Source organism: Hyperolius riggenbachi, chromosome 5, assembly GCF_040937935.1.
Source record: "Hyperolius riggenbachi isolate aHypRig1 chromosome 5, aHypRig1.pri, whole genome shotgun sequence".
NCBI lineage: Eukaryota > Metazoa > Chordata > Amphibia > Anura > Hyperoliidae > Hyperolius > Hyperolius riggenbachi.
In genome coordinates this window covers 134,488,500-134,514,005 of record NC_090650.1, presented here as the reverse complement: position 1 = coordinate 134,514,005, position 25,506 = coordinate 134,488,500, and the positions used below count along the sequence as shown (strand labels likewise).

The 25,506-nt window shown below is 43.7% G+C and overlaps 2 protein-coding genes across 5 annotated transcripts in view; one reads left to right on the top strand and one right to left on the bottom strand.

The window, feature by feature from the left end:
- The window catches only part of UBA5 (ubiquitin like modifier activating enzyme 5), a 39,557-nt gene extending 36,091 nt beyond the window's left edge, over positions 1-3,466 (top strand). For all 3 annotated transcript variants that reach the window (XM_068236282.1, XM_068236280.1, XM_068236281.1), the window contains one exon: positions 1,686-3,466. In XM_068236282.1, the coding sequence (XP_068092383.1) occupies positions 1,686-1,763 (78 nt within the window). In that variant the 3' untranslated portion in view covers positions 1,764-3,466. The remainder of the gene's footprint in view (positions 1-1,685) is intronic.
- Positions 3,467-5,607: 2,141 nt separating this feature from the next.
- The window catches only part of NPHP3 (nephrocystin 3), a 94,949-nt gene continuing 75,050 nt past the window's right edge, over positions 5,608-25,506 (bottom strand). For both annotated transcript variants that reach the window (XM_068236275.1, XM_068236276.1), the window contains exons 26-28: positions 21,036-21,161; positions 15,121-15,236; positions 5,608-7,439 (exon numbers count right to left, since the gene is read on the bottom strand). In XM_068236275.1, the coding sequence (XP_068092376.1) occupies positions 7,268-7,439; positions 15,121-15,236; positions 21,036-21,161 (414 nt within the window). In that variant the 3' untranslated portion in view covers positions 5,608-7,267. The remainder of the gene's footprint in view (positions 7,440-15,120; positions 15,237-21,035; positions 21,162-25,506) is intronic.

The window sequence follows — 25,506 nt, the reverse complement described above, 5'->3', positions numbered from 1 at the left end:
TTTAGTTTGGGTCCACTTTAAAGAAAATCTGTGACATTAAGTACCTGAAAAAAAAAACATTGACCCCATCTGCGCCGTTTTCGCTGTTCCCCGCTGGATCATCCACCAAAAAAAAAAAAAAAAGCTTTGTAAACAATGTTTATTTAAAACAAAGATGGCTGCTACCCCAAAACTACTTCGGAGCACAGTGGCGCTCACGCGCTGTCGACACAATGGAGAGACGGGAGCGTGTCTACATGGAACGTATTTTTGGCTGTAATGGGCATGCACTGGCTGAGCCCTTAGCAGCTTACGCCGCCCCTTCCAGTTCCTCAACCGACAAGCAATTATTGAGAGGGCACAGCGGAGACCATGGGGGCATTCAGACAGCCCAATGAGGACTGAAGACATCGGCAGTAGTAATACTGCTTGGAACAGTCTTGCAAAGAGGGGGTCAAAATCTCTTTAGGTACACTTTAAAAAAAAATAGTTGCCAAATAAAAATATGTTGATCATGTTTATCAGTATATGTTATGGTCAGCGTGAAAATAGATTTGCAATAAATTAAAAAAAAAAGTGCAAAATTTGTTGAGAATTTAGTTTGTATTTGGAATTGTCATTCCTAGTTGGGTTAATCTTCTTTAACCACTTCCCAACTGAGGGGTTTTACCCCTTCAGCATCCGAGCAATTTTCTCCTTTCAGCGCTCCTTACATTCATTCGCCTATAACTTTATCATTACTTATCGCAATGAAATTAACTATATCTTGTTTTTTTCGCCACCAATTAGGCTTTCTTTAGGTGGGACATTATGCCAAGAATTATTTTTTTCTAAATGTGTTTTAATGGGAAAATAGGAAAACATATGGGAAAAAAAACATTATTTTTCAGTTTTCGGCCATTATAGTTTTTAAATAATGCATGCTACTGTAATTAAAACCCATGAAATGTATTTGCCCTTTTGTCCCGGTTATAAAACCATTTAAATTATGTCCCTATCACAATGTTTGGCGCCAATATTTTATTTGGAAATAAAGGTGCATTTTTTTCAGTTTTGCGTCCATCCCTAATTACAAGCCCATAGTTTATAAAGTAACAGTGTTGTACCCCCCTGATATAAATATTTAAAAAGTTCAGTCCCTAAGGTAACTATTTATGTATTTCTTTTAATTGTACATTTTTTATTTTTTTTTTAATTACAAAAAAAAAAAAAATGGGGAGTGTGGGAGGTAATGAGTTAATTTTTTTGTATAAGTAATGTATGTGTGTGTGAAAAATAGTTTAGGGTGTAGTTTACTATTTGGCCACAAGATGGCAACAGTTTAATGCGACCTCCAAGCTTCCTTCCGGAAGCTTGGAGGAAGTACAAAGAGGCTGGTATTTTTTTTTTTTTTTTTACAATGATCGAGCTGCTTAGCGAAAGCAGCAGATCATTGCGGGGGCAGAGATCAACGAACGGGAATGTATTTTCCCGTTCATTGATCTCCGGGCGAGCGGGCAGCGGCGTGCACGATCGCGGGAGTGCGAGCGGGAGAGCGGACATCGGCGGTAGCGGCGGTAGCGGCGGGGGGTGCATATATCTACGCTCCGGGCGGGGAAGTTAAGTCCAAAGGAGCGTAGATATACTGTACGGCGGCGGGGAACCAGTTAAAGTTAATTTTTGTATATCTTAACTATGCATATAATAATGTTTCATCCTTTTTTCAGAAACCAACCTCGGGAGCTACAGTGGAGGATTCAGACCAGAGTCTGGAGGAACTGATGGCTCAGATGAGGAACATGTAACTCACCGGATGAAGGATGAGTGATTCTACAGAGAATGTGCTTCTTACAAACTATTCTGTTACACCGTCATGTAGGCTTTAAAGTTGCCATAAATTAACAGTTGACCTATCCCCGATTTGAAACTGTTCAGGGAAATATTTTTCACCGCTCAATTCCATTAAAAAAAACAAAAAAAAAAACTATGAAACTGGCAGCACCACAAGCTCTGTGCAGATGGACGCAGTACAAAGCTATGCGTGAATCATTCTCTGTAGCTCCTGCTTGAGTTATTTAATAAAAATGTCAAGTTTCAACCAGTATTTCAAACTAATCAGTTGTGTAAGACATTTAGGATCAATTTATTTGTTTCATTGTTTTTTTCAAATCTGACATCTAATCGATTAAAGGGAACCTAAACTGAGAGGAATATGGATATTTCCTTTTAACCTCCCTGGCGGTTTATTTATTTTGCCAGGGAGGCTGAAATGGGGTTTTTTTTAAATTAAAAAAAAAATATTTCATGCAGCCAACTGAAAGTTGGCTGCATGAAAGCCCACTAGAGGGCGCTCCGGAAGCGTACTTTCGATCGCCTCCGGCAATCGAAAGTAACAAGATAGGCCGCAATGAGCGGCCTATCTTGTTTCGCTTTCCTCGTCGCCATGGCGACGAGCGGAGTGACGTCATGGACGTCAGTCGACGTCCTGACGTCAGAGCCGCCCGATCCAGCCCCTAGCGCCGGCCGGAACTGTTTGTTCCGGCTGCGCTGGGCTCGGGCGGCTGGGGGGACCCTCTTTCGCCGCTGCACGCGGCGGATCGCCGCGGAGCGGCGGCGATCGGGCAGCACACGCGGCTGGCAAAGTGCCGGCTGCGTGTGCTGCTTTTTTCGGAATGCAAATCGGCCCAGCAGGGCCTGAGCGGCGACCTCCGGCGGCATACCCCGAGCTCAGCTCGGGATTACCGCCAAGGAGGTTAAACAATGCCAGTTGCCTGGCAGTCCTGCTGATATCCTTGGCTACAGTAGTGGCTAAATCACAGACCTGAAACAAGCATGCTGGTTATCCAGTCTGACTTCAGTCAGAGCACCTGATCTGCAGGCTTGTTGAGGGGCTGTGGCTAAAAGTATTGGAGACACAGGATCAGTAGGAGAGTCAGGCAACTGGTATTATTTTAAAAGGAAAAATCCATATCCTTCTCAGTTTAGGTTCCCTTTAAAATGTTGGAGTGTATAAGTAGCTTTATTTATTAATGTGTCCAAAATACGAGCTGTTTGTATTGCTTTACAGAATCCATTTTATTTTTCTCAGATTTTATCTGTTATTTTCTGTTTCATGTTTTTTTTTCTGAAAATGTGCTAAATATGGCCATTTGTTCACTATTGGCTATTTTGGGAATGGCTATTTTATGAAATTACTACAATAGCTGTCCCACTGTTAGGTTGTTGGTGTATGCAGATTGTTATACATTTATCCATATTAAAAGGTTCTGTGTTGTATTCGCATACCCAAATCCATGTTTGTGCTTACCTCCTAATATGTGGCCAATAATGCCAAACTGGGGTTTACTGTTATGGATTCCAGTTCTACTGTGTCTAATGCACTCTGCGTCAAGTATCCACATTCATGTAATTTGACAAATCTGAGACTCCACTGAATTTGCTAAACTTTCCAGTGAGAACAGTTCGCTCATCTCTATTAGGTTGTACTAATAAAAGCTATTGAAAAGTACAGCCTATATGTGTCTGTTTTCCTATACTGTGTTTATTGGAATAGAACTTCAGTTGTTAGTAACTTAGCAGATCCTGACCATAGTCGCTGCTTTGCATGAATCGCTTACAGTACCTATTATTTATCTGACATCTCTGGCAGGTTTTCAACTAGTCCAACTCCTCACGTGGATTCTTAGGAATCCCTGTATTTTCAAAAGCACTCCATATATGGCAGTGGCGCATGGCCAAAGTGCCAGAATAGCCAGGGTGCATCCAAATATGTGGGCTGACTAGAATATTTGCATAGGTCCTTTCTGGAAATGTTTTGAAAAGAATAAAGGTAAATGAGAATCCCCATAAGAAGTTGGACTAGTTCAAAGTCTGCCAGAACCAGGAAGTCTGGCTAAACACTGGCACTTACCAGGGATCTACAGTTGGTGTATCAGTGTCAGTAAGGCCATAGAGTATACTGTCTTCCTGCAGGATAGGGAGGTATTGACCCACTGCAGGATTACCTTAAAGTGCATATTTCATTTCACAACACAAATTGCTTTCAACTAGCTTTCTGAACTTCAGGTTGTGTTTAAGTAACAGAGTCTATGTTGGGAAGTAAAATGTATGCTTTGACATTTTTATGACTGTAGAAACAATATCACAAATCAGCTGTTTGGTTGTCAAAACATTTAATACAACATATAAAATATAACAAAAATAAATATGGTGTCATACATTGCACAAAGCACTGTATAAAAAAGTCACAAGTAATAAAATAGTACACTGCTGCATGTTAATACTGCGGGCAATTAGTGCCGTTTCAAGTATTTGGAATGTTTCTACACAGCTGCTGTGTACTTCACATTTTGGCTTCAAGCACTTTTCTTACAGCAATTTAAGATATATAGTTAACACATTTCTGAAGAGGAGTTTATAATATAATAATGTATTTGTGTTGATTACTAAAGAAATCTTTGTATATGTTACGGCCAGTACCCGAAGTATGGCCACTTCAGGTTCTAGCCGGTCAAAACTCTAGAAGTGGGCGTCTCACTGTGGCCAATGCCTGAAATGAATCAATTCCTAGCGGCTTCCTTTCTCTCCCACAACTCTAGTTCCTCCCCCTCCTATTGGCTTGTGGCAGCCAGGGAAACATGCATGCTTCCAGAGGTGTTCATCGTGGCAGGGAAGCAGAGCATGAACGCTGCGGACATTGCTTATGCCAGGCCCTGCTCTGCAAAAACGAACGTCATGTATCCCTGCGTCCCTGCTATGACAAACAACTATGGGTGCATTGCGTGCGTCCCCGGCTGAAAGAAGTCAATGGGAGGGAGGCAGGGGAAGATCCAGAGCCGTAAGAGAAGAACTGAGCCACCAAGAATCCATTCATTTCGGGCATTGACCACAGTGAGACGACCACTTCTAGTTTTGACCGGCCAGAACCAGAAGAGGACTGACTTTGGGTTCTGGCCGTAACACACACACATATATATATTTGTAACATCATAAGATAAATAACCTAAAATATACATATCTGTACCTCCTTTTTTTCCCCCCCATAGTAATTATCTAACTTATCCGCAAAGGTATATTGCACCACGTATTTCAGAGTTACTCGGCGTGTCATTCTGTCACAGCTGAAGAGGTGTGGTTTGGGGTAAAATTCTGGCGTAAACCTTTAGTCCATGGGGTAGCTCACTTGGTGCACATTATAAATGGTTCCAAGGTGCAAAACACAACTTAGATGGCTGAAAACGCCAATATTGACATTTCAGCATACAAGCGTATTAGTGGATAGACCACTGTTGATCTGTCCTCGATTGTCCCACCTGTCTGGAAGCACCAGCCAGGGATCCAATATGGAAGCCTTTGAAGCTCTCCAGATGAGTCGTTGCCAATCTATCTCTAATGAAACAAGGGTGATCCTTGGGAAACGAGTCAGGCCACTGTATGAATTATATTTTTTTTCTGTCCAATGTTTTTTACTTACCTGTTGGCACAAATAGCCCGTGGTTACTAATATCCCCATCCGTCCGAGGACTCATCTGGAGAGCTTCAATTACTTCCATATTGGATCCCTGGACGGTGCTTCCACACAGATGGGACGATCGAGGACAGATCATCAGAGGTCTAATCACTAATACGCTTGTGTGCTGAATTATCAATATTGGCATTTTCAGGCACCTAATAAGGTGAGCGACTCTGCATTGATAGGCCAGGCTATATTTTATACTTTTAAAAACACAAGAAGTGCTTCTTTATGGTTTTGGGCAAGGAATGTCCCCCCCCCTCTGTGTTGGATGTAAAGGGTGGATTTATTAGGTTTTGAACTGCATTACATCTAAAAGCCCTTTCACATGGGCTGAAGGCGGTGAATTTACCGCCTCTCAGCTGCTCCCGTACACCGGCTGGGTGCTTGCTAAGTACTGACCATGTTCAGACGTGACATGTTGTCTTTCTGCTGCCGTGTAACATCACCGTGTATGTCAAGCGTTAATATGTGAGGCGTTACAAATGCTGCCGTTTGATTACACCTGAATGGCTCTCATGGCCAGTAGTCAGAAGACTGAACTGCCAGACAAGCGCACAATTCAGCCTCCCGTGTGAAACTAAAGCTAATTTGAGCCTGGGAAACTTGTTTGAATCGTGCATTTTGCTGCACAGCGGAAGCCACACACAAAATTGCACTTAATGAAAGTCTATGGGTTGCATTGCAAATCAATGCACCATTTAAAAAAAAAAAAAAATCGCACAGCATGTTGGTTCTTCCCACGTACTGTATGTGAATCGCATGCAATTCCCATACAATACTTTTATGCAGCCACAAAAAATGCATGTGATTTTGAATACTATATATCAGGTAGGGAACCTATGGCTCAGGAGCCCGATATGGCTCTTTTGATATCTACATCTGACTCGCATACAAATCTATAGGTGTTGATTCCCTTAGCTACACTGCACAAGCAGTGCAGCTTAGGGTGACAGTGCAAGTAACATTTTCAAAGTACTGCACGCTACTGCTGTAGCTTGCACTACTAACTTACTCACGCTACCCCAAAACGAACAGCTGCTCCAATTGTCCTACTCTGGACCCCGTCAGGTCCAGTGACTTTGTAGGCCGAGATACCTGCACTTTGATTGGCCCAATAGGCTGCCTGTCACTTGCCAGGCAGCCTATTGGGCCAAAGTGCAGGGATCTCGACCTACAAAGTGAATCAACCCCTAAGAGCTAGCTAATTGTACAAGCTATTAGTCGGTATTTCTCCTGTCTGGCTCTCGGGGAAATTGCTGATGTTGCTGAAACCCAAGAGAAGCTGAAGATGTGTCTGACACTTCCGCTGCCAGCGGGTCAACTATATACACATCACCATGGCAACTGGCACATGAGCCCTAACTGTCCCAGTTTGAAACCTATTGTATGGCTTATGGAATTACATTTTAAAATATGTGGCTTTATGGCTCTCTTAGACAAAAAGGTTCCTGACCCCTGCTATATATGATACAATATTTTTCCACTGGTTGAAAAGGCAGATTATGAAAAAATGACAACGAATGAAAACGCCCCCGCAAACGAAAAGTTTTGCTGTGAGCTGGAGGAGATGGGAAAAGACACATTTTCTAGGGTGTCAGGTCTTGGACTGCATATTGGCTCCTCTGGCTTTCAAGAGAAGTGGACTGACATATTAAAGGGATTATATATTGTATTATTAAGTCTTGTAATCCTCATTTTCCATCAGATTATCAAACTTCTTGAGCAAAAATTATATTTTCTAAACAGAGTCTGGTATTGGAGTATACTTTATACTGCAGTACATGTGTCGTCTCTTCATTCACTGCAGGTATTGACTGGCAGGGTGTTCCTGAGACTGTATGTGTCTCCCCCACTAGAGGAATGTCCAGAGGGGGCTTTTGCCCCTAATACTGAAGTCTCTGCTTCTTTAATATCCATTGCTCTTTTATACAGCTCTGCTGCCTTTTCAAAGTCACCTTCTTCGTATCTGGTAAAACAAGATGGACAATGTTATAACATTTTCAGCAGTGTTACGTAGGCTATAGCTGGGCAGATATCTCACTAAAAATGAAAGTAGGTGAGACATCTGCTTTATTATTGGAACACAAGCTCCACACATTATCTGGAACCAATTCACACGCTTGCTCGAGTAGTGTCCTTTATTCATCAGGAGTAAACAGAAAGCTCTTACCCATCAAAGATTTATCAGCAAACTAGGAAATATCTCCAGAGAGCCTGTACTTTTTTATTGTTATTTACTTTTCCCTTAAAGGGAAGGTTCAGGGTGAGTGAAAAAAAAATTCCACTTACCTGGGGCTTCCTCCAACCCGTGGCAGGCAGGATGTGACCTCAGCACCACTCCGCATGCATGCTCCCGGTGGCCGACCTGGCCAGGCCAGTGTAGTGTAGAGAAATTTTTTGCAACTTTATCAGATTTTGCAACCGGTTGCACTTATTTATAGCTATCAAAGTGCAACCTAACCATTGACTTCAACCTATCTGTATCAGAAAATGCAACCCAACCAAACCCTATTCTCACACAGAACCCTCCCCTCTTGCTCAACTAATAATCCCCCCTGGAGGGAACCATCCCCCCTCTTACTCAACTAATAACCCCCCCCAGGGAAAAATCCCCCCTCTTGCTCAACTAATAACCCCCCCCCCCCCCAGGGAACAATCCCCCTCTTGCTCAACTAATAACCCCCCCCCCCCAGAGGGAACAATCCCCCCTCTTGCTCAACTAATAACCCCCCCTGGAGGGAACAATACCCCTTCTAACTCAATGGGATCCGTGGTTGCAAAAAAATTATAGGCGTGTTAACAGCCAGGAGCCACGCCTACACAGTCATACACTGTCCTTTATCACTAGATTTACCAGGGCTGCGCAGATCTGCGTAAATCCCCTTGACCTCACACCTCCTAGCACCCCTGCTGAGTTTTTTAACAGGCTATCAACTCCATTGTTCTCTTTCTTTTGTTTTGAAAACACACACATTTACATTTGTTTACTTGAACTAAATCTACGCCCTGTTATCCCTGCAAGGGCATAGATTTCAATTACCACGCTGCCACACATCGTGATGCTCTCCCACCGCTGCAGCCCACTCGCCCTTTGCTGTTGGTATGACAGCTGAGCTCCGTGAGCCTGTCAGGAGCCAATAAAATCGGCTCCTGACTGGCTCACCAAAATCTGCTGTCATAGCGACAGCAGAGCGAGTGGGCTTCAGTGACGGAAGAGTGGAACGAACGAACGGAAAGAGACGAGTCCGTGCGGCATGACGTTGGTGAGCCATTGTAAAAGAACAAAGTTACACTTAGTAGGCGAACAAGAAGTAATGAGTGTAGAAGGAAGAAAATGTGTGAGGACATCTTGTGGCCAAATTGTAAAATTACACCTACATACATTTTATTTAATAAATACACATACATATATCATTAAAATTAACCCCTTACCTCCACCACTCTCCCATAGTTACACAAAAAAAATTTCATATTAAAAAAGAAAATGACAATTTAAAAATACATAAATAGTTACCTTAGGGACTGAAAGTTTTTTTTTTAAATATGTATGTCTTGAGGGTATATTATTGTTATTTGTCCATATATGGCCTTGTAATTAGTGATGGACGAAACATAGAAAAAAATACACCTTTATTTCCAAATAAAATATTGTTGCCATACATTGTACTGTAAGATATTTTAAACATTTCAATAACTGGAACAAATAAAATGTGTGGGTTTTATCCACAGTAGAATGTTTTATTTTAAAACTATAATGGCCCAAAACTAAGAATACATTTTTTTTCTTATTATTCTTGTTAAAATCATTTATATTAAAATAATTCTTAGTAAAATGTAGCACCCAAAGAAAGCCTTGTTAGTGGCGGAAAAGACAAGATATAGATTATTTCCTTGTGATAAAGTTATTGGCGAATGAAAGGGAGGAGCTCTTAAAGTATACCAGATAGTAAAAATGTATACATACCTGGGGCTTCCTCTAGCCTGATCGCCCCCACGCCGCCATCCTCAGTCTTCTGGATCCTCGGTAACGGGTTCCGTAAGTTCGGCCAGTTGGCCCATGCGCAGTGCGGTTGCGCGCATTCCCCCCCTCTCCCATGGCTGGAAGCGTTCTCCGCCTGCATGTGACGGGGGGGGGGGGGGGGCGCTGCCAGGCCGCGCATGCGCAGTAAGCCCCGACTGGCAAAACTTACGGGACCCGTTATTGAGGATACAGAAGGCGGAGGACGGCGACGTGGGAGCGATCGGGATGGAGGAAGCCACAGGTATATATAAATGTATTTTATCCCCATCTCATGATCCCTTTAAGGGGAAAAACCCTTAGTGGTGAAGTTGTTAAACAATACCAGCTGCCTGGCAGTCCTGCTGAGCTTTACATAGTTATTTGGGTTGAAAAAAGAGATACATCCATCGAGTTCAACCAGAAAACAAAGTACAACACAAGCCTTCTCCCTCATATATCCCTGTTGATCTGTGACATCAGTAGTGTCTAAATCACACACCTGAGTCACGCTTCAGTCAGAGCACCTGATCCTTGTTCAGGGTCTATTGCTAAAAGTATTAGGGAATCGCAGAAGCAGTGATAGTCCAAATAGGGCTATCACACTGAATGCGGTTCGGCGGGTCCTGTCATGACGACACTGCATGTCGTGCATGTTTCACCAAGAAGGGAGGAATACTTTTCTTGGAAAGTATGCCTCACTGTATGGTGGCATTGCAGTGGTAACGTGCAATGCGACCTTTCAGGACTGTTGCGGAATTGTTGAATGTATGAATGTAACCATGTGAAACTTTCACTTCAAAGTATATGTAAAGCGTCTAGGGAAAAAAAAGTCAAAAGAAGACGGGGAAAACTCTATAGCAGGGGTAGGCAGGGTCTATTTAAGCAACAATGGGGCCCTAGGGCAAAATAAACCTGGGGGCCCCCCAACAGATACCCCGGAACAAAAATCGGCATTAAGGGACCTTTTTTGCAGCTGGTATAGTCAGGGTGTGAAGCCCCAATCGGTCGGAGCTCCAAATTCTGGCTACCCCAGCCTGCATGGGAGACAAGGGGTTAAAATGTTTCAGGAGGGGGGACCCCACATCATTTTTAAAAAAAAAAAATCCCACACTCTAAACATAAAAAAAAAATCGGGAAAATAGGAAAAAAATGCCAGGGATCTTCATGCAGCCATATTGCGGCTGTATAGCGATCCCTGGCCAAAGCGCTGCGGCTGCGTATGGACCCCCAGGAAACCCCGTCAGGAAATTTATTGCGCTTTCTTGTGATGCATGTAAAATTACACTACCGTTAGGTTCGCTACTAAAAGTGACATTTACCGCATTTGAATGTATACTTTTTCCTTCGAAACTTTAAAATCGATTTTCTCAAAAACTATAAGGACTTTTTGAAAAATTGTTTTTTCCTCTTATTCCCAATTATCTCCTTAACATATCCTGCAAATTTAGGGTTTCTAGCATTTAGGCTACTTACACGCCAAGACGTTGCGTTTTAGGTGGCGTTATGGTCGCATAACGTGCCCCTAACGCAACACCTGGTGCTCTTAGATGTGGAAGTCAGAGTGAGCCGCGTTGTGCAGCTCACTCTGGCGTCCGTGATGCCGCGATGCGTACTCTTGGACGCATGCGTCATCACGTGGTCCCGCCAGTCAATCGCCACTCCAGGAAGTAAACACTGCACGTCACACCGTGCAGTGAATATTAATTAGCCATGTGCCTGGCCGAGGAGGAGGAGGGAAGACCTCCTCCTCCAACACGACTGAGCATGTGCGCACAGTGTAACGCTGCATAGCCACGCATAACGCCGTAGCATGCAGCGCTCTCAACGGACGTGCTGCATTACAATGTAACGCAACGTGGGCACTGTGAACAGCCCATTGAATTTTCATTACTGTGCGGTGGGCTGCGTTACAGGCTGCACTAACGTGCGCCTGTAACGTCTCACTGTGAAAGCATCGTTAAGGTGGATTTGCTATTAACCATTAAAGTCGGCAGGTTTTTAAATGTGTATTTTTTTTCCTTTGAAACTTTAAAATCAATTTTCTCAAAAACTATAAGGTCGATTTGAAATTTTTTTTCCTCTTGTAGCCACTGGGGGCCCCTACAAGCTCTGGGGCCCTGGGGCAATTGCCCCCTTTGCCTCTATGGTAGCGCCGGCCCTGGGGGTAGGGAACCTTGGCTCTCAAGTTATTAAGGAACTACGAGTCGCTCAATGCATTGCAGGAGTCTGACAGCCACAGTCATGATTAATAAAGGCAAATGCATGCTGGGATTTGTAGTTTTTCACAGCTGGAGAGCCAAGGTTCCCTACCGCTGCTTAATAGGATCAAGAGCCTTCTGTCTTTCTTTTCTTTCTTTTTTTTTAGTCACTTTAAAATTACTTTAAGAAGAATTGGAGTTAGCATCAAATAATGATCCAGGATCAGGTGGAGCCCGTTTTCATTGCTCCTGTACCCAGTTTTTCATTGGTTTCGCAAAAAAAAAAAAAAAAAAAAAGAGGCTGCAAACCTGGTGTCACAATGCTGCAGCTTGCTCTGTGCTCTCCTTGCAGAGCACAGAGAAGAGGGGAAGCAGCGAGGAGGGGCTGTAGGAGGCAGTGCAGGGTTCATAGAAGTGAGAAAATGGGTGTCCTGAACGCCCCAGAGGGCTTGCTGCAGGAGCCCCTCTCTTGAAAAGTACTCCACTTTCATTTTCAAGCTGCTGACATGCCCCTTGTCGACAATTTGGGGGGGGGAGGGGGGATTGTGTGACACAACAGCCAGGGGGGATCCAGAAAAGCAAAGCAATGTAACATGCTTGTGTCCAAATCAATCACATTCCGCCTTGGTTACACTTTTAGGCTGCTTTCACAGTGAGACGTTACAGGCGCACGTTAGTGCAGCCTGTAACGCAGCCCGACCGCACAGTAATGAAAAATCAATGGGCTGTGCACAGTGCCCACGTTGCGTTACATTGTAACGCAGCACATTCGTTGAGAGTGCTGCATGCTGTGCGTTATGCGCGGCTAAGCCGCGTTAAGACTGTGCGCACATGCTCACTAGTGTTGGGGAGGAGTGGAGAACGGCCAGGCACATGGCTAATTAATATTCACTGCACGGTGTGACGTGCAGTGTTTACTTCCTGGAGCGGCTGCTCTGTGCGGCGATTGGCTGGCGGGACCACGTGATGCCGCATGCGTCCAAGAGTACGCATCACGGCATCACAGACGCCAGAGTGAGCTGCACAACGCAGCTCACTCTGACGTCCACATCAGAGAGCAGCAGGCGTTGCGTTAGGGGCACGTTATGTGCCCTATAACGTCCCCTAAACGCAACGTCCTGGTGTGTAAGTAGCCTGAAGGAATAATTTACTAAATGATTAATAAATAAAGTAAAGAATGGACCAAGGCCCAGTATTTCATACCTCAGTTTAACAGGAAAAAAACATTGCCAGTGTTTATGTGTAACTGCAAGTAACTTTTTAACTGACAGGTTTTCCTGTTAGTGACACTTAATTCAGGAAACAGTGGCAAAAATTGCTCTCCGCAATTTATATATTGCTGCGCCACCCTTATGCACAAAACGTTACAAAAAGTCACCAAAGAGTCCTATGAGTTCGCTGTGGGGATATCCTGTTCAGCAGATAAATAGTAGCAAAAAGTCCATTGCGCTCTCACTTCAATCAGTATAACCTAGGAATAGGAGACAAACTGCACATCGCATAATCCTGTATTCACAAGTCCACACACGTCAAAAAACTTCAAACAGCCCGTGCAGTGTGAATCACAATGCCCCAAAACTCGTGACACCATCACCCATATTCAAAGACGCTCACCAGGTTCACACCACCTCGTTTTTTCAGGTGGGTCTCTCACTTAATTCGCTTCACTCGGATGCTTCAGTGAACCATACCGTATTGCTGGTTCAAAACGTATTTATTTCTTCATAAAACTTCAATTAAAAAAAACAATAAAATTTAATTGCACAGTTTGTTGTAACAATTGGCTTACAACCACGCTTCTCGCGCCAACTAGCTACTCACAAGCTCCAAGAGGATAAAAGGTGTATCATACTGGTGTTTCTAGGGCCCTCATAGATGTATGGATATCCTTCGGGCGGTGTCCCGCTATCCGAAGATCCCCACGCTGTTTTGGCTCCCTCTCGTGCACCACTGCTGCTTCCTGGACGTACTTGCGTCAGGCGTACTGGCTCCGCCCTATGCGTTTCGTCATCAATCCAGACTCATCAGGGGCCCCTGATGTGCAGTTTCTCTCCTATTCCTAGGTTATACTAATTGAAGTGAGAGCGCAGTGGACTTTTTTCTACTAAGCTCTCAGCAATATCATATACCACCCAGCTACTGTATAAATTCACTTATATTCACATGTTTCTCCTGATTTCAGCAATACCACAGGTAGGCACTTCCAAATAAGGATGCAAATATCGACTGTGCTTTCATAGATGAATAAATATTGTGCACTACAGTATTGTAAGAAAAAAACCTCTATATGGTTCTGATTGATCAACATTTAGCATCTTTCATTTATATTTTATTTAGTCAATCAATTACCAGTAATTTTATACACACACTATCACTTTCAATTACTTATTTATTACCATTTAACATTACCTGATTGATTTCATTTAACAGATCGAGCAAAAAGAGATTCTCAGAACCCAGCAATTATCCGAGCTTGTTGCAAATTCAACAGCCAAACGTTCACGGAGCTGTTTTTGATTAGCTATTTGCTAAAGTTACGGCACTTGGCCCTGCTTGTCACAGGTTACTCTACTAAGACCTGCCCTGATTGCAAAGGGGTATGAACAACATCTGGATCATTAGTGTCTATGGCAATGAGTGAGCTGATTACAAAAGGGTATGAACATAATCTGGATCATTATTGTATATGGTAATGAGTCAGTAACATTTTCCACTGAGTTTTCTCACAATATAAATCATCTACTACTAGCAAGCAAAAATGAATCAAAATAAGTTGGACTATTTTAACTAAAATTTTAACTAAAATTTGATATTAATTTTCATATCTACTTTACAGCACTTTTTCATTTGTGAGATGCAGAAGGTATATTTTAAAAATAAGAACAGAATGGAATGCCATGGTTTTGAGGAAGCCCCTTTTTGAATCATTTGTCAAGTCCATAAAATGCAGTCCATCTATGTGTGCACTCTTTAGAAACAGAAATGCATATGCAGTGGGCGTGCATCGGGCTATGTAACCAGTAACCCTGCACATCTACATACATACATCATGATGGGCGTCCATAAAAGAGAGGCAATGGCCTCAATTCACTAAGCTTATCTCCTGTCTTTAATAACGTTTCTAGAGTTGTTACCATGGTGACTAGGCATGTCCTATTCAGGAAACATTTTACCTCAGGCAAACCTAAAGTTACCTCCTCTATCTTTAAGTTAACTCTTCAATCCTTAAAATAACTCCAGAATTCTAGACTGTTAATTAACTGCATGTGAAAATAACTACAGAGGAGGTAAATTAACTACAGAGGAGGTAACTTAAGGAATGAAGAGATAAAATAACTCTCTCACTGTGTGGTGGTACGTTTTCTCTTGCCTTATTATCTCCAGCATGATCTTAGTGAATTGAGGCCTATGTCTAGAATACAAAAGGGAGGTGATTAGTGATAGATTACCTTAGTACAGCTAAGTTTTTTAGTGTTTCTCCAACCCTGGGATGCATGCGGCCCAAGCTATCTTCATATATCTTCATAGCACGTTCATACAGAGGTAAAGCTTCCACTTGATTTTTCTAAGTGGGGTAAGAAATATATGAATGCATGTTATATAGAGATGTAAAGGTGTATTCTTACAATCTTAGATTCATATTACAGTGTTCTGTCATGTAACTGAACAACATATTAGATTCAGATGGTCTACAGGCAAGGCAATAAAAACTCCAATTTCAGTATCTCAGCAAATTAGAATATTGTGAAAAAGTTCCATATTATAGACTTGTAGGGTCTTATTCCACTCAGCTAATTAGCTGGGAGGGGGAAGCGTCAGGGTCCCAATGAGGCTTCCCCGGTACTCTGTAGCCTGGGGGATCCAGCGCTGGCTCCCCCAAAACTGCACGGCAATATTTACCTACCGCGATCCAAGCGCAGGCGCAGTAGCGGGTCTCTGTACCGGCTAAGGCTATTTCCGTAGTAGAGCGGATCCGATCGGGCTAGGCTATTTCTGCTTTAGCCCAAATGGAGAGCCACTACTGTTCCTGCACTGGATTGTGTGGTAGGTAAATATTTACTTTGCCGCTGTTCGGGAGGGGGGGGGGGGCGCATCGCTGGATTGCCGGGACAGAGGAGGACTGGAAAGCCTTGTTAGGATCCAGAGGCTTCCCTCTCCCGAGATAAGTATCTTTTTTGTTAAATGTTTGCTTTAAAAATCTCTCAGTCTGGTTCAGTAAACCACACAATCATGAAGAAGACTACGGACTTCACAGTTGTCCAGGGAAACAGTAAATTCGGGCGCCTGAGGCTAGTGGACAAATCGGGCGCCGCCATTCACTCCTATAATAAATATCGTTTAATGGGCGCCCGATAGGAAAAAAGGGCGCCGGAGAAAACTAACGTTTTAAAAGCGGCGCCCGGAGACTTAATTTTTTATTACTGTTTCTCATGATTACACATTATTTAATGATTTATACATTTTTAAATATTATTTTTAAACGAAAAACAGTACAATATTTTTATCCAAACATTATTTTTAAACGAAAAACAGTACTTTTTTTTTTTTTTTAATTATTTTTAAACGAAAAAACCAACAGGGGGGTCTTAGGTTTAGGCACCAACAGGGGGGTCTTAGGTTTAGGCACCAACAGGGGGGTCTTAGGTTTAGGCACCAACAGGGGGGTCTTAGGTTTAGGCACCAACAGGGGGGTCTTAGGTTTAGGCACCAACAGGGGGTCTTAGGTTTAGGCACCAACAGGGGGGTCTTAGGTTTAGGCACCAACAGGGGGGTCTTAGGTTTAGGCACCAACAGGGGGGTCTTAGGTTTAGGCACCAACAGGGGGTCTTAGGTTTAGGCACCAACAGGGGGGTCTTAGGTTTAGGCACCAACAGGGGGGTCTTAGGTTTAGGCACTAACAGGGGGGTCTTAGGTTTAGGCACCAACAGGGGGGTCTTAGGTTTAGGCACTAACAGGGGGGTCTAGGGGTTAGGGGTAGGTACAGGGAGGGTTACTTAGGCACCAACAGGGGGGGTCTTAGGTTTAGGCATCAACAGGGGGGTCTAGGGGTTAGGGGTAGGTACAGGGAGGGTTACTTACTAATTTTTTTTTTAAACGTTATTATACGTTTTACTATTTAAACGAAAGATTAACGTTTTTACAATTGCCGATTTAATGCACATTATTTAATGATTTATAACTTTAAAAAACATTAATTTTAAACGAAAAACAGTACAATACATTTTTAAACGTTATCCATGCTTATCGTTAAAAACCCGGCGCCCTTTTTTCCCAGCGCCCCTTTTTAACGTACGCGTTGTCCAGAAGACAGTCATTGACATCCTCCACAATGAAGGTAAGCCACAGTTGTTGGATGTTCACAGAGTGCTGTATCCAAGCATATTAATGGAAAGTTGAGCTGAAGGAAAAGAAGTGGCAAACAAACTACTCAAGCAACAGGATAGAGGATTGTGAAACAACCTAATTCAAGAAATTGGGGGAGATTCTCAAGGTGTGCACTGCAGCTGGAGTCACCACACACAGACATATCTGGGATGTGAATTGCTTTACAAATTAGCATGTTTTAATACAGGTTAATCTGCTGCACCTGTGCCTTGTTTACAGTGCAACACTGGTCACTGAATTAGAATAGTATTGCGCACAGTATGGCCAGGCTGAAATCTTGCAGTCCTTTTTTTGTTTGTTTGTTAAGCTAAAATTGTAAGATTTAATAAAAACAAACAGTTGTTTGCTGTTGGACAACAATTCCTTTATAAATACCATTTGTGCATGGAACAAGTCAGAGGAGTACCCCCCCCCCCCCAGGTTCAACGCAGAGTAATATCTACTGGAAGATCAAAGGGGTGGGATTTCACATAAAAGTAAAGACACTGGTGTCCATAGCTCCCAGCTGTCCCTCTTATGGAGGGACAGTCCCTCTTTGGGAACCTTGTCCCTCTGTCTCTCTTTCTTCCTCATTTGTCCCTCTTTCAGGACTGATGCACAGATCTATGTAAATATATGTATTTTGCTACTGAAAAAAAGGTGTTTAATTGACACTAAACTTTATTCCCATCCTTAAAATTGATTTATTTCTTATTTATATTTTCTTTATGAAATCTTTATGGTATGTGTGACTAGGGGTATGTCAGGGGTGTGACTAGGGGTATGTCAGGGGCGTGGCTTAAGTGTCCCTCTTTTTTATCTAAAAAAAATTGGGAGCTATGCTGGTGTCCATTCTCAATGTTTGAAAATTGGTGCTATGAATTTAGATGTATTATTTTTACTAGCACATGCATACCTGGCTGGATAGTGTAATGGTTAAGGGCTCTGCCTCTGACACAGGAGACCTGGGTTCAAATCTCGGCTCTGCCTGTTCAGTAAGCCAGCACCTATTTCAGTAAGGAGTTTCTTGGGCAAGTCTCCCTAACACTGCTACTGCCTACTGAGTGCGGTCTAGTGGCTGCCTCGCAAGCGCTTTGAGTCCGACAGGAGAAAGGCGCTATACAAATACTGCCATTATTATTATTATACCTGTCGGGCATGGCAGATGTGCTGCAGGATGTAATATTAAAGGATAACTGATGGGAGGGATATGGAGGCTACCATATTTACTTCCTTTTAAGCAATACCAGTTTCCCGCTATCCTGCTGATCCTCTGCCTTTAATACTTTTAGCCATAGACCCTGAATATACATTTGTAGATCAGGTGTTTCTGACATTATTGTTAGATCTGACAAATTTGGCTGCATGAAGAACACAAATTAATTCCTAGATAGTGATCAGAAGGTGTAATAAAACTTAACTTTTATTTATACACTAAGCTCATAAAAAGTTAACAAGACTTCCAGAACTTTCTGGTGGGATTAGCCACTATTAGCCACATTAATTAGGGAGATATACTCCCACTTTCTCAATCCTCACCAGATAAATATTACATACGTATTTGGCTATACAAACAGTTAAAATAACTTGCTAGTGAGGTACGGGCGCTGTGAGCCTCATATTAAAAAGTTCCTAGGTCCTCATTCCTCACCAGATGGATTGTGTATTGAAGATTAGCTGCATGTTTGTTCCTGGTGATATTTAGACACTTCTGCAGCCAAGTAGATCAGCAGGGCTGCCAGGCAACTGGTATTGTTTAACAGGAAATACATATGGCAGCCTCCATATTCTTCTCACTTAACCTCCTTGGCGGTATGAAAAATACCGCCAGGAGGGAGCGCAGCAGTTTTTTAAAAAAAAAATTTTTTTTTAATCATGTAGCGAGCCGAGGGCTCGCTACATGATAGCCGCTGCTGAGCGGCATCCCCCCGCCCGCTTCGATCGCCTTCGGCGATCTCCGATCAGGAAATCCCGTTCATAGAACGGGATTTCCTGGAGGGCTTCCCCCGTCGCCATGGCGACGGGGCGGGATGACGTCACCGACGTCACTGACGTCGGGACGTCATTGGGAGTCCCGGGCCACCCCTCGGCGCTGCCTGGCACTGATTGGCCAGGCAGCGCTGGGGTCTGGGGGGGGGGCCGCGCCGCAGCAGATAGCGGCGATCGGGCAGGGGCCGGTGGCGATCAGAGTGCTGGCGCAGCTAGCAAAGTGCTAGCTGCGTCCAGCAAAAAAAAATTATGAAAATCGGCCCAGCAGGGCCTGAGCGGCACCCTCCGGCGGCTTACCCCGTGTCACACACGGGGTTACCGCCAAGGAGGTTAAAGCGGACCCAAATCAAACATTTTTTTAATTCAAAATAGTTAGTTGCACCACTCTGACACCTACAAAGATAAACACTCCGTCAAGCATATAAGCATTTCAGTGCATACTTTTCACCCTTCTCTTTTCATAACTAGAGTTATACAGGTGGCAGCCATTAGCAATTCCTCCATTGCCAAACACCACCTACTCCACCAGTTTGCCGGATTCTGTCCGGCAATATGAAAGAAAGGGAGGGTTTCCTCCAATAATTGTAAAATATTTTATATTTGTCATCATGCAGCTGAAAAAAGGCTGCTATTTATTATTTTAATTTAGAAAATAGATTTTATTTCTGAAATCTTGTATTTTTAATTTAGGTCCACTTTAATTTGTCCTGTAAGACAGAGCTTCCCCAATCCTGTCCTCAAGGCCCACCAACAGTACATGCTTTGCAGGAAATCACAAACATTCACAGGTGGGGTAATTTAGTGTCTCAGCAGAGCTGATTAACTACGTGTGTATTTCCACAAAACATGCAGTGTTGGTGGGCCTTGAGGACAGGGTTGGGAAACACTGCTTACAGGGTGGTTAGAAATATGTAAATGGGGAATAAAGCTGAAGATTCTTAAAGGTGCCCATACACTCGTCAGATTGGCAGCAGATAGATAAGAAATGCATCTGATGGTCTATCTGATGCGTTTTTAGAACATTTTTTACCAGGATAGAATTCCAACAGATTTCAGTTTGAAATCTATTGAAATTCGATCTGATGGCATTTTTTTGCCATCAGATTTCCATTAAGGCCAATGCAAACTGATAAGCAATCTCTTCAGATCGACCTAAATTTTCCACCCTGCAAGTTCGATGGAAATCCATCGAAATCGATCGAAATCGGCCATCGATCGGTCGATTGGCCAACCGATTTGCAATCGATCAATCGATCGATCGATCGGGATCGATCGGTCGGCCAGAAAATCGGCTGAGTGTATGGGCTGCTTTAGTGTGGGTTTTATCTTAGGTGTCTGCAGGGTATGGACAGTGAATAGTAGCTGTGGTGCACAGTGCAAAAGTAATGAGGTTTGGATATCTGAAACCAATAACACAGTTTCAGCAGACAAACTTTCCATTGGTATGTAAGTGGAGAAGCTTGGAACTCTTTTCAGTGGGCTACAATGTGCCTTTTACTTTGTCATCCAGGCTTCTAGTAGATTGATATTTTATCTCTGACTGCAGGAGATAAAAATGACATGCTAAAGAGAGCTTCTATCTGCAAGGTAAACTGACAGAAAGCTGTAAATCACAAAATGTGATATTCAGTTGCAAGAAGGGAAAGTTTAGCAACAGGAATATGCAGTAGTTTTTTTTTTAAATAACACCCATTTTTCCTTTTCTTCAGGTCCTGCTGATATGGAGAGCATCAAAATGATTATTTCACAGTAAAGAATGGATGTTGCAGCACAGTGCATGGCAACACACAACCACATGCATTGACGTGCTGTGATCTCAGCTATATTCAATTTATATGGATGTGGAGATCTCGGGATTCAGAGGTAGCACCTACAGGACTTTTTTGTAGCTCCTCTTACAATCCATTGGTAGGAACTAGTGCCATTAAAGTCCTGCATTGCTGGAGACAAAAGGGGGGATATGAGAGTAAAACAACTAGAATGTAACATCAAACCACTGGACAATTCTTACCATCTGACAGTACAGCACAGCAAGGTTCACCAGCGCAGTAGCTACACTCGGATGTTTGGGACCAAATGATTTCTGTCGGATTTCCACAGCAAGTTCATAGAGAGGCACAGCCTTATCAAGTTTTCCCTAGGAAAAACATACATGTGCTTCACAATTATGATAAAGATAGAGTACCAAACATGAATAATTTGCAGAAAACAAGAACGGTGATATGTACTGCCTCCTCCCTTGGACATACACAACCCACCCCTCAGATTGTAAGCCTATTTGGCAAGACCTTCCTCCCATATAGACTCAGTGACTGGTCTGCTATATTTATCCCTACATTGTAATCTGCACACCATTGGTTATTGTTACATCACTGTAATGCCCCTGTGCAACATTGTTTTATGTTGTTAAGTCTCTCTTATCTATTATCTACAGTGCTGCGTAATGCCTGGTACACACAATGCTATTTGCCATCAGACAGGTTGAATTGATTATTTCCAATAGGTCTGACCAGATTTCCAATAGTTTTTCTGATCAATTTTGTATAGAAATGATAGGAAAATCGATCAGAAAAATTATCGGAAATCAGATCCGACCTGTGGAAAGTAACTGAATTGCCCTGTCTATCTGACGGGAAATTGCATGGTGTGTACCAGGCATAATAAGTTATCCCTTTATAAACGAAGTTTAATAATAATAATAATAATTTGTAATTCCAGCCACTGGGTCTCCAGTCTTTGTTCTCGCAATCACACACTTTGTTTCCTTTTTCATATACAGGATTCATGACCTTTTTAAGCATATTTGTGCTACAATTAAATAAATCAGGCAAAAACGGAACTGGAAATTTGGGCCGCCCTGCCGGTGCCGCCATGGCCGTAATGTGAATTACGGTTATAGCGGCGCTCAATCAGTAATTTGGCAGCAGTGTAACAGTTATTGCTGGCAGCCGAATTACGTGTTACCCCACATTCCACAGCGGCCTGGAGGGGGAATAGCAATTAACGCCACCTGGACTTTTGCAGGAGCAGGGTGAGCCATTTTGTAGCTTTACGCCTCAATTTCCCAGCGTCTTATATGTATATAAATGTATCTTTTAAATTTGCCAGTTTCCCATTAGAAAAATGTACCATAAACTACCGATTATAGTTTGGTTATAAGTAGGCACAATACTGACTAAAACATGGTTCAACCACTTCTCTCATTGCTAACTCCTGTCATAGTGCTATAATGAATGTTGTGTACTTTTGTGTACATTTTTTAACTGAACAAACAAAATGAAGTTTGTGCATTTGTAACACTAGCTACCATATTCTACATTTACCACTAGATGTCAGCACAGTAATGCATGGACAGGTATATGAGAAAATCATCTACTGAACTGGCTCTACTGAAACTGCTATTAATCCAGTGTATTCACAGTTACACACCAGGAACTTGTCCTGTTATAAAGATTAACCTATGCCACATGTGAGGAATGCGTGATGTAAATGCATGCTATGTGTCCATCATTCTGACAGTGAGGGAGGGCACAGCATGGATTCCCTGACTTCTTTCAATATAAGCGCAAACAATTACTGAGATGCCATCATAGTGACTGGAACAGTAAATGGCTCAGCTAATGACCCCATTCATGATTGGATCCGGCATCTTCAGCACACATCAAGTTGTTTAGATCAAGGCTTTTCAACATGTGGTACGCGTACCGCCAGTGGTACTTTGCTGTTGGCCAGGTGGTACACACCAGGTTTGCCTGCTACTTTACTGCCTGCATGCCACTTGTCCTGGTCCTGTCCTGCCTCCACAAAGTTTGGCTCCTCCTCCCTCGCTCCTTGCTGTGCTGTTCTGCAGCATACTTTAGACCTCAGATCAGTGGGGAAGAGACAGCCAGGTAAATGGTGCACAGTAATGGTGCAGATACAGAAAGGGACATCACTGGTCACTTCCTGTATTTGAAGTATACACGCCGTCACCATGCACTGTTTGCCTGACTGTCACTTCTCTGCGGCTGGCTTACCGATGATCTGAGGTGTGAACTATTCCGCAGGGCAGCACAGCAAGGGGGGAGCCGAACTTTGTGGTGAGTCACTGCCTAGCTCTCAGCTCTCTGATGGTGGGACTAGACTACCTATAATTATGCGGGGGTGGGGGGTGAGCACTGTAATAACAGTGCAGGAGATTTGGGCGCAGCCGGCGCCATCATAGGCCGAAATAGGAATTACGGCTATAGCGGCGCACAGTCAGTAACTTCGGCACCATCAGACGACAGTGCTGAAGTTGCTTTTAAAACACTGCATTTCGGCTTCCAGCAATAGCCGTATACCAGCTGTATCCTGTGCCCAAGTCTCCCGGCGGACAGTTCATATGTATGCGTGTGTGTGTGTGTGTGTGTGTGTGTGTGTGGGGGGGGGGGTTGGAGAGAAACTTGCAAGGCTACCTATATTGGCAATCTACCTGCAGATTGCCAATACTGACAATGTGTAAGCTTGCAATCTAATCGAAGTAATTTTCCCCACCAATGCCTCCTACTTTCCCCCTCCCATATACCCTCTTATTTTCTTAAAGTGTACTTGTAAGAAAAAAGTGCCTTGGGGGGTACTTAGCTCAGAGAAGGGGAGGCCTTTGTATCCTAAAGAGGTTTCCCCCTTCCTTCACAGTAGAAGGGATCCAGCTCTGGGAGCCCCAAAGTTCTCTTTGTCGGTGTGTGCGCATACGCAGTAGTATTTGTTTTCCTTGACTGCAGTGCTTGAGTTTAGGTCTTCTTTAAAGAGAACCCGAGGTGGGATTTAATTATGTTACTGGGGCACAGAGGCTGGTTGTGCACACTAAGATCAGCCTCCGTTGCCCCATGGTGTGCCTCCATGTCCTGCCTCCATGTCCCCCCTGCGTGCCGCTATACCCCCCGCAGTGCTGGCGACACGCAGCGTGTCGCCAGCACAATGTTTACCTAAGCGCTGTCTGTCAGCGCCGCTCCCCCGCCTCCTCCGCATCGGCGCTACCCGCCCGTGTCCCTTCCCTCCCGCTGATAGGAGGGAAGTGACGCGGGCGGGTAGCGCCGATGCGGAGGAGCGGCGCTGACTGACAGCGCATAGGTAAACATTATGCTGGCGACGCACTGCGTGTCGCCAGCACTGCGGGGGGTATAGCGGCGCGCAGGGGGGACATGGAGGCACACCATGGGGCAACAGAGGCTGGTCTTAGTGTGCACAACCAGCCTCTGTGCCCCAGTAACATAATTAAATCCCACCTCGGGTTCTCTTTAAAGAGGTTCTGTGGGATTCTAAAAATCAATCAAACAAGCTGACACTTATCTGGGGCTTCTATCGGCCCCCTGCAGCTGTAATGTCCCTTGCCGTCCTCCTACGATGCTCCGTTTCCCGCCGCCGGTCCTGGTTTAATATTCGTCTAAAGAGACCAATAATGTTAGCTCCTGCTCGCGTCATTCGGAGCTTACTGCACAGCCGCAGTGTAATAACTTGTGTGATTACACCAGGACCGGCGGCGGGGAACGGAGCATCGCAAGAGGACGGCGTGGGACATTACCGCTGCAGGGGGCCAATAGAAGCCCCAGGTAAGTGTCAGCTTGTTTGATTCTTAGGATGCAAAAGAACTCCTTTAAAGGGCAACTTAAGTGAGAAGAACACGGTGGTTGCTATATTAATTTCCTTTTAAACTATATGAGTTCACTGACAGCCCTGCTGATCTGTCTCTGCAGAAGTGTCTGGGCCCGTTTCCACTTGTGCGGTGCGAATCGCCGCGGTAAAAATTCGCATGCGGATGCGAGTTTTGCGTGTGGTTGCGCGAATTTTTGTGCGAATTCGCATGCAAATTCGCATACCAAAGCCGCAGGCGATTTCCCTATTAAATACTTTAGCGGCGATTCGCATGCATTCCACACGCAGGCGAATTCTGAGGGCTCTGCCGTGCAGAAAAATCCTGCACAGAAAAACGCTCAGGAAAACTGACAAGTGGAAACAGGCCCATTCACTTGTATTGGCTGTGCGAATCTGCATGCAGGAAACGAATGCAGATTCGCGATAGTGGAAACGGGCCCTCTGAATTACACCAGAAACAAGCATGCAGCTAACCTTGTCAGATCTGACAATAATGTCAGAAACACCTGATCTGCATGTGCTTGTTCAGCAGCTGTGGCTAAAAGTATTAGAGGCAGAGGATCAGCATGATAGCCAGGTACTGGAAATAAATATAGCATCCTCAATCTGCCTCTCACTTGATTTCTCCTTCAACTGCTCACTTTTTTCACTGTAGTGGTCCTTTAAACAGTTGAACTTTGACAGTTGGAAAATGACAGTTTAAATAAGACAGTTAGAAAAGGGCAGTTGAAATTTGGCTGTTGAAAAATTACAGTTAGAAAATGGCAATTGAAAAATGACAGTTGGAAAATGTCAGTTAGAAAATGACAGTTGGAAAATGGCAGGTAAAAATTGACAGTTGGAAAATGGCAGTTAGAAAATGGCAGTTG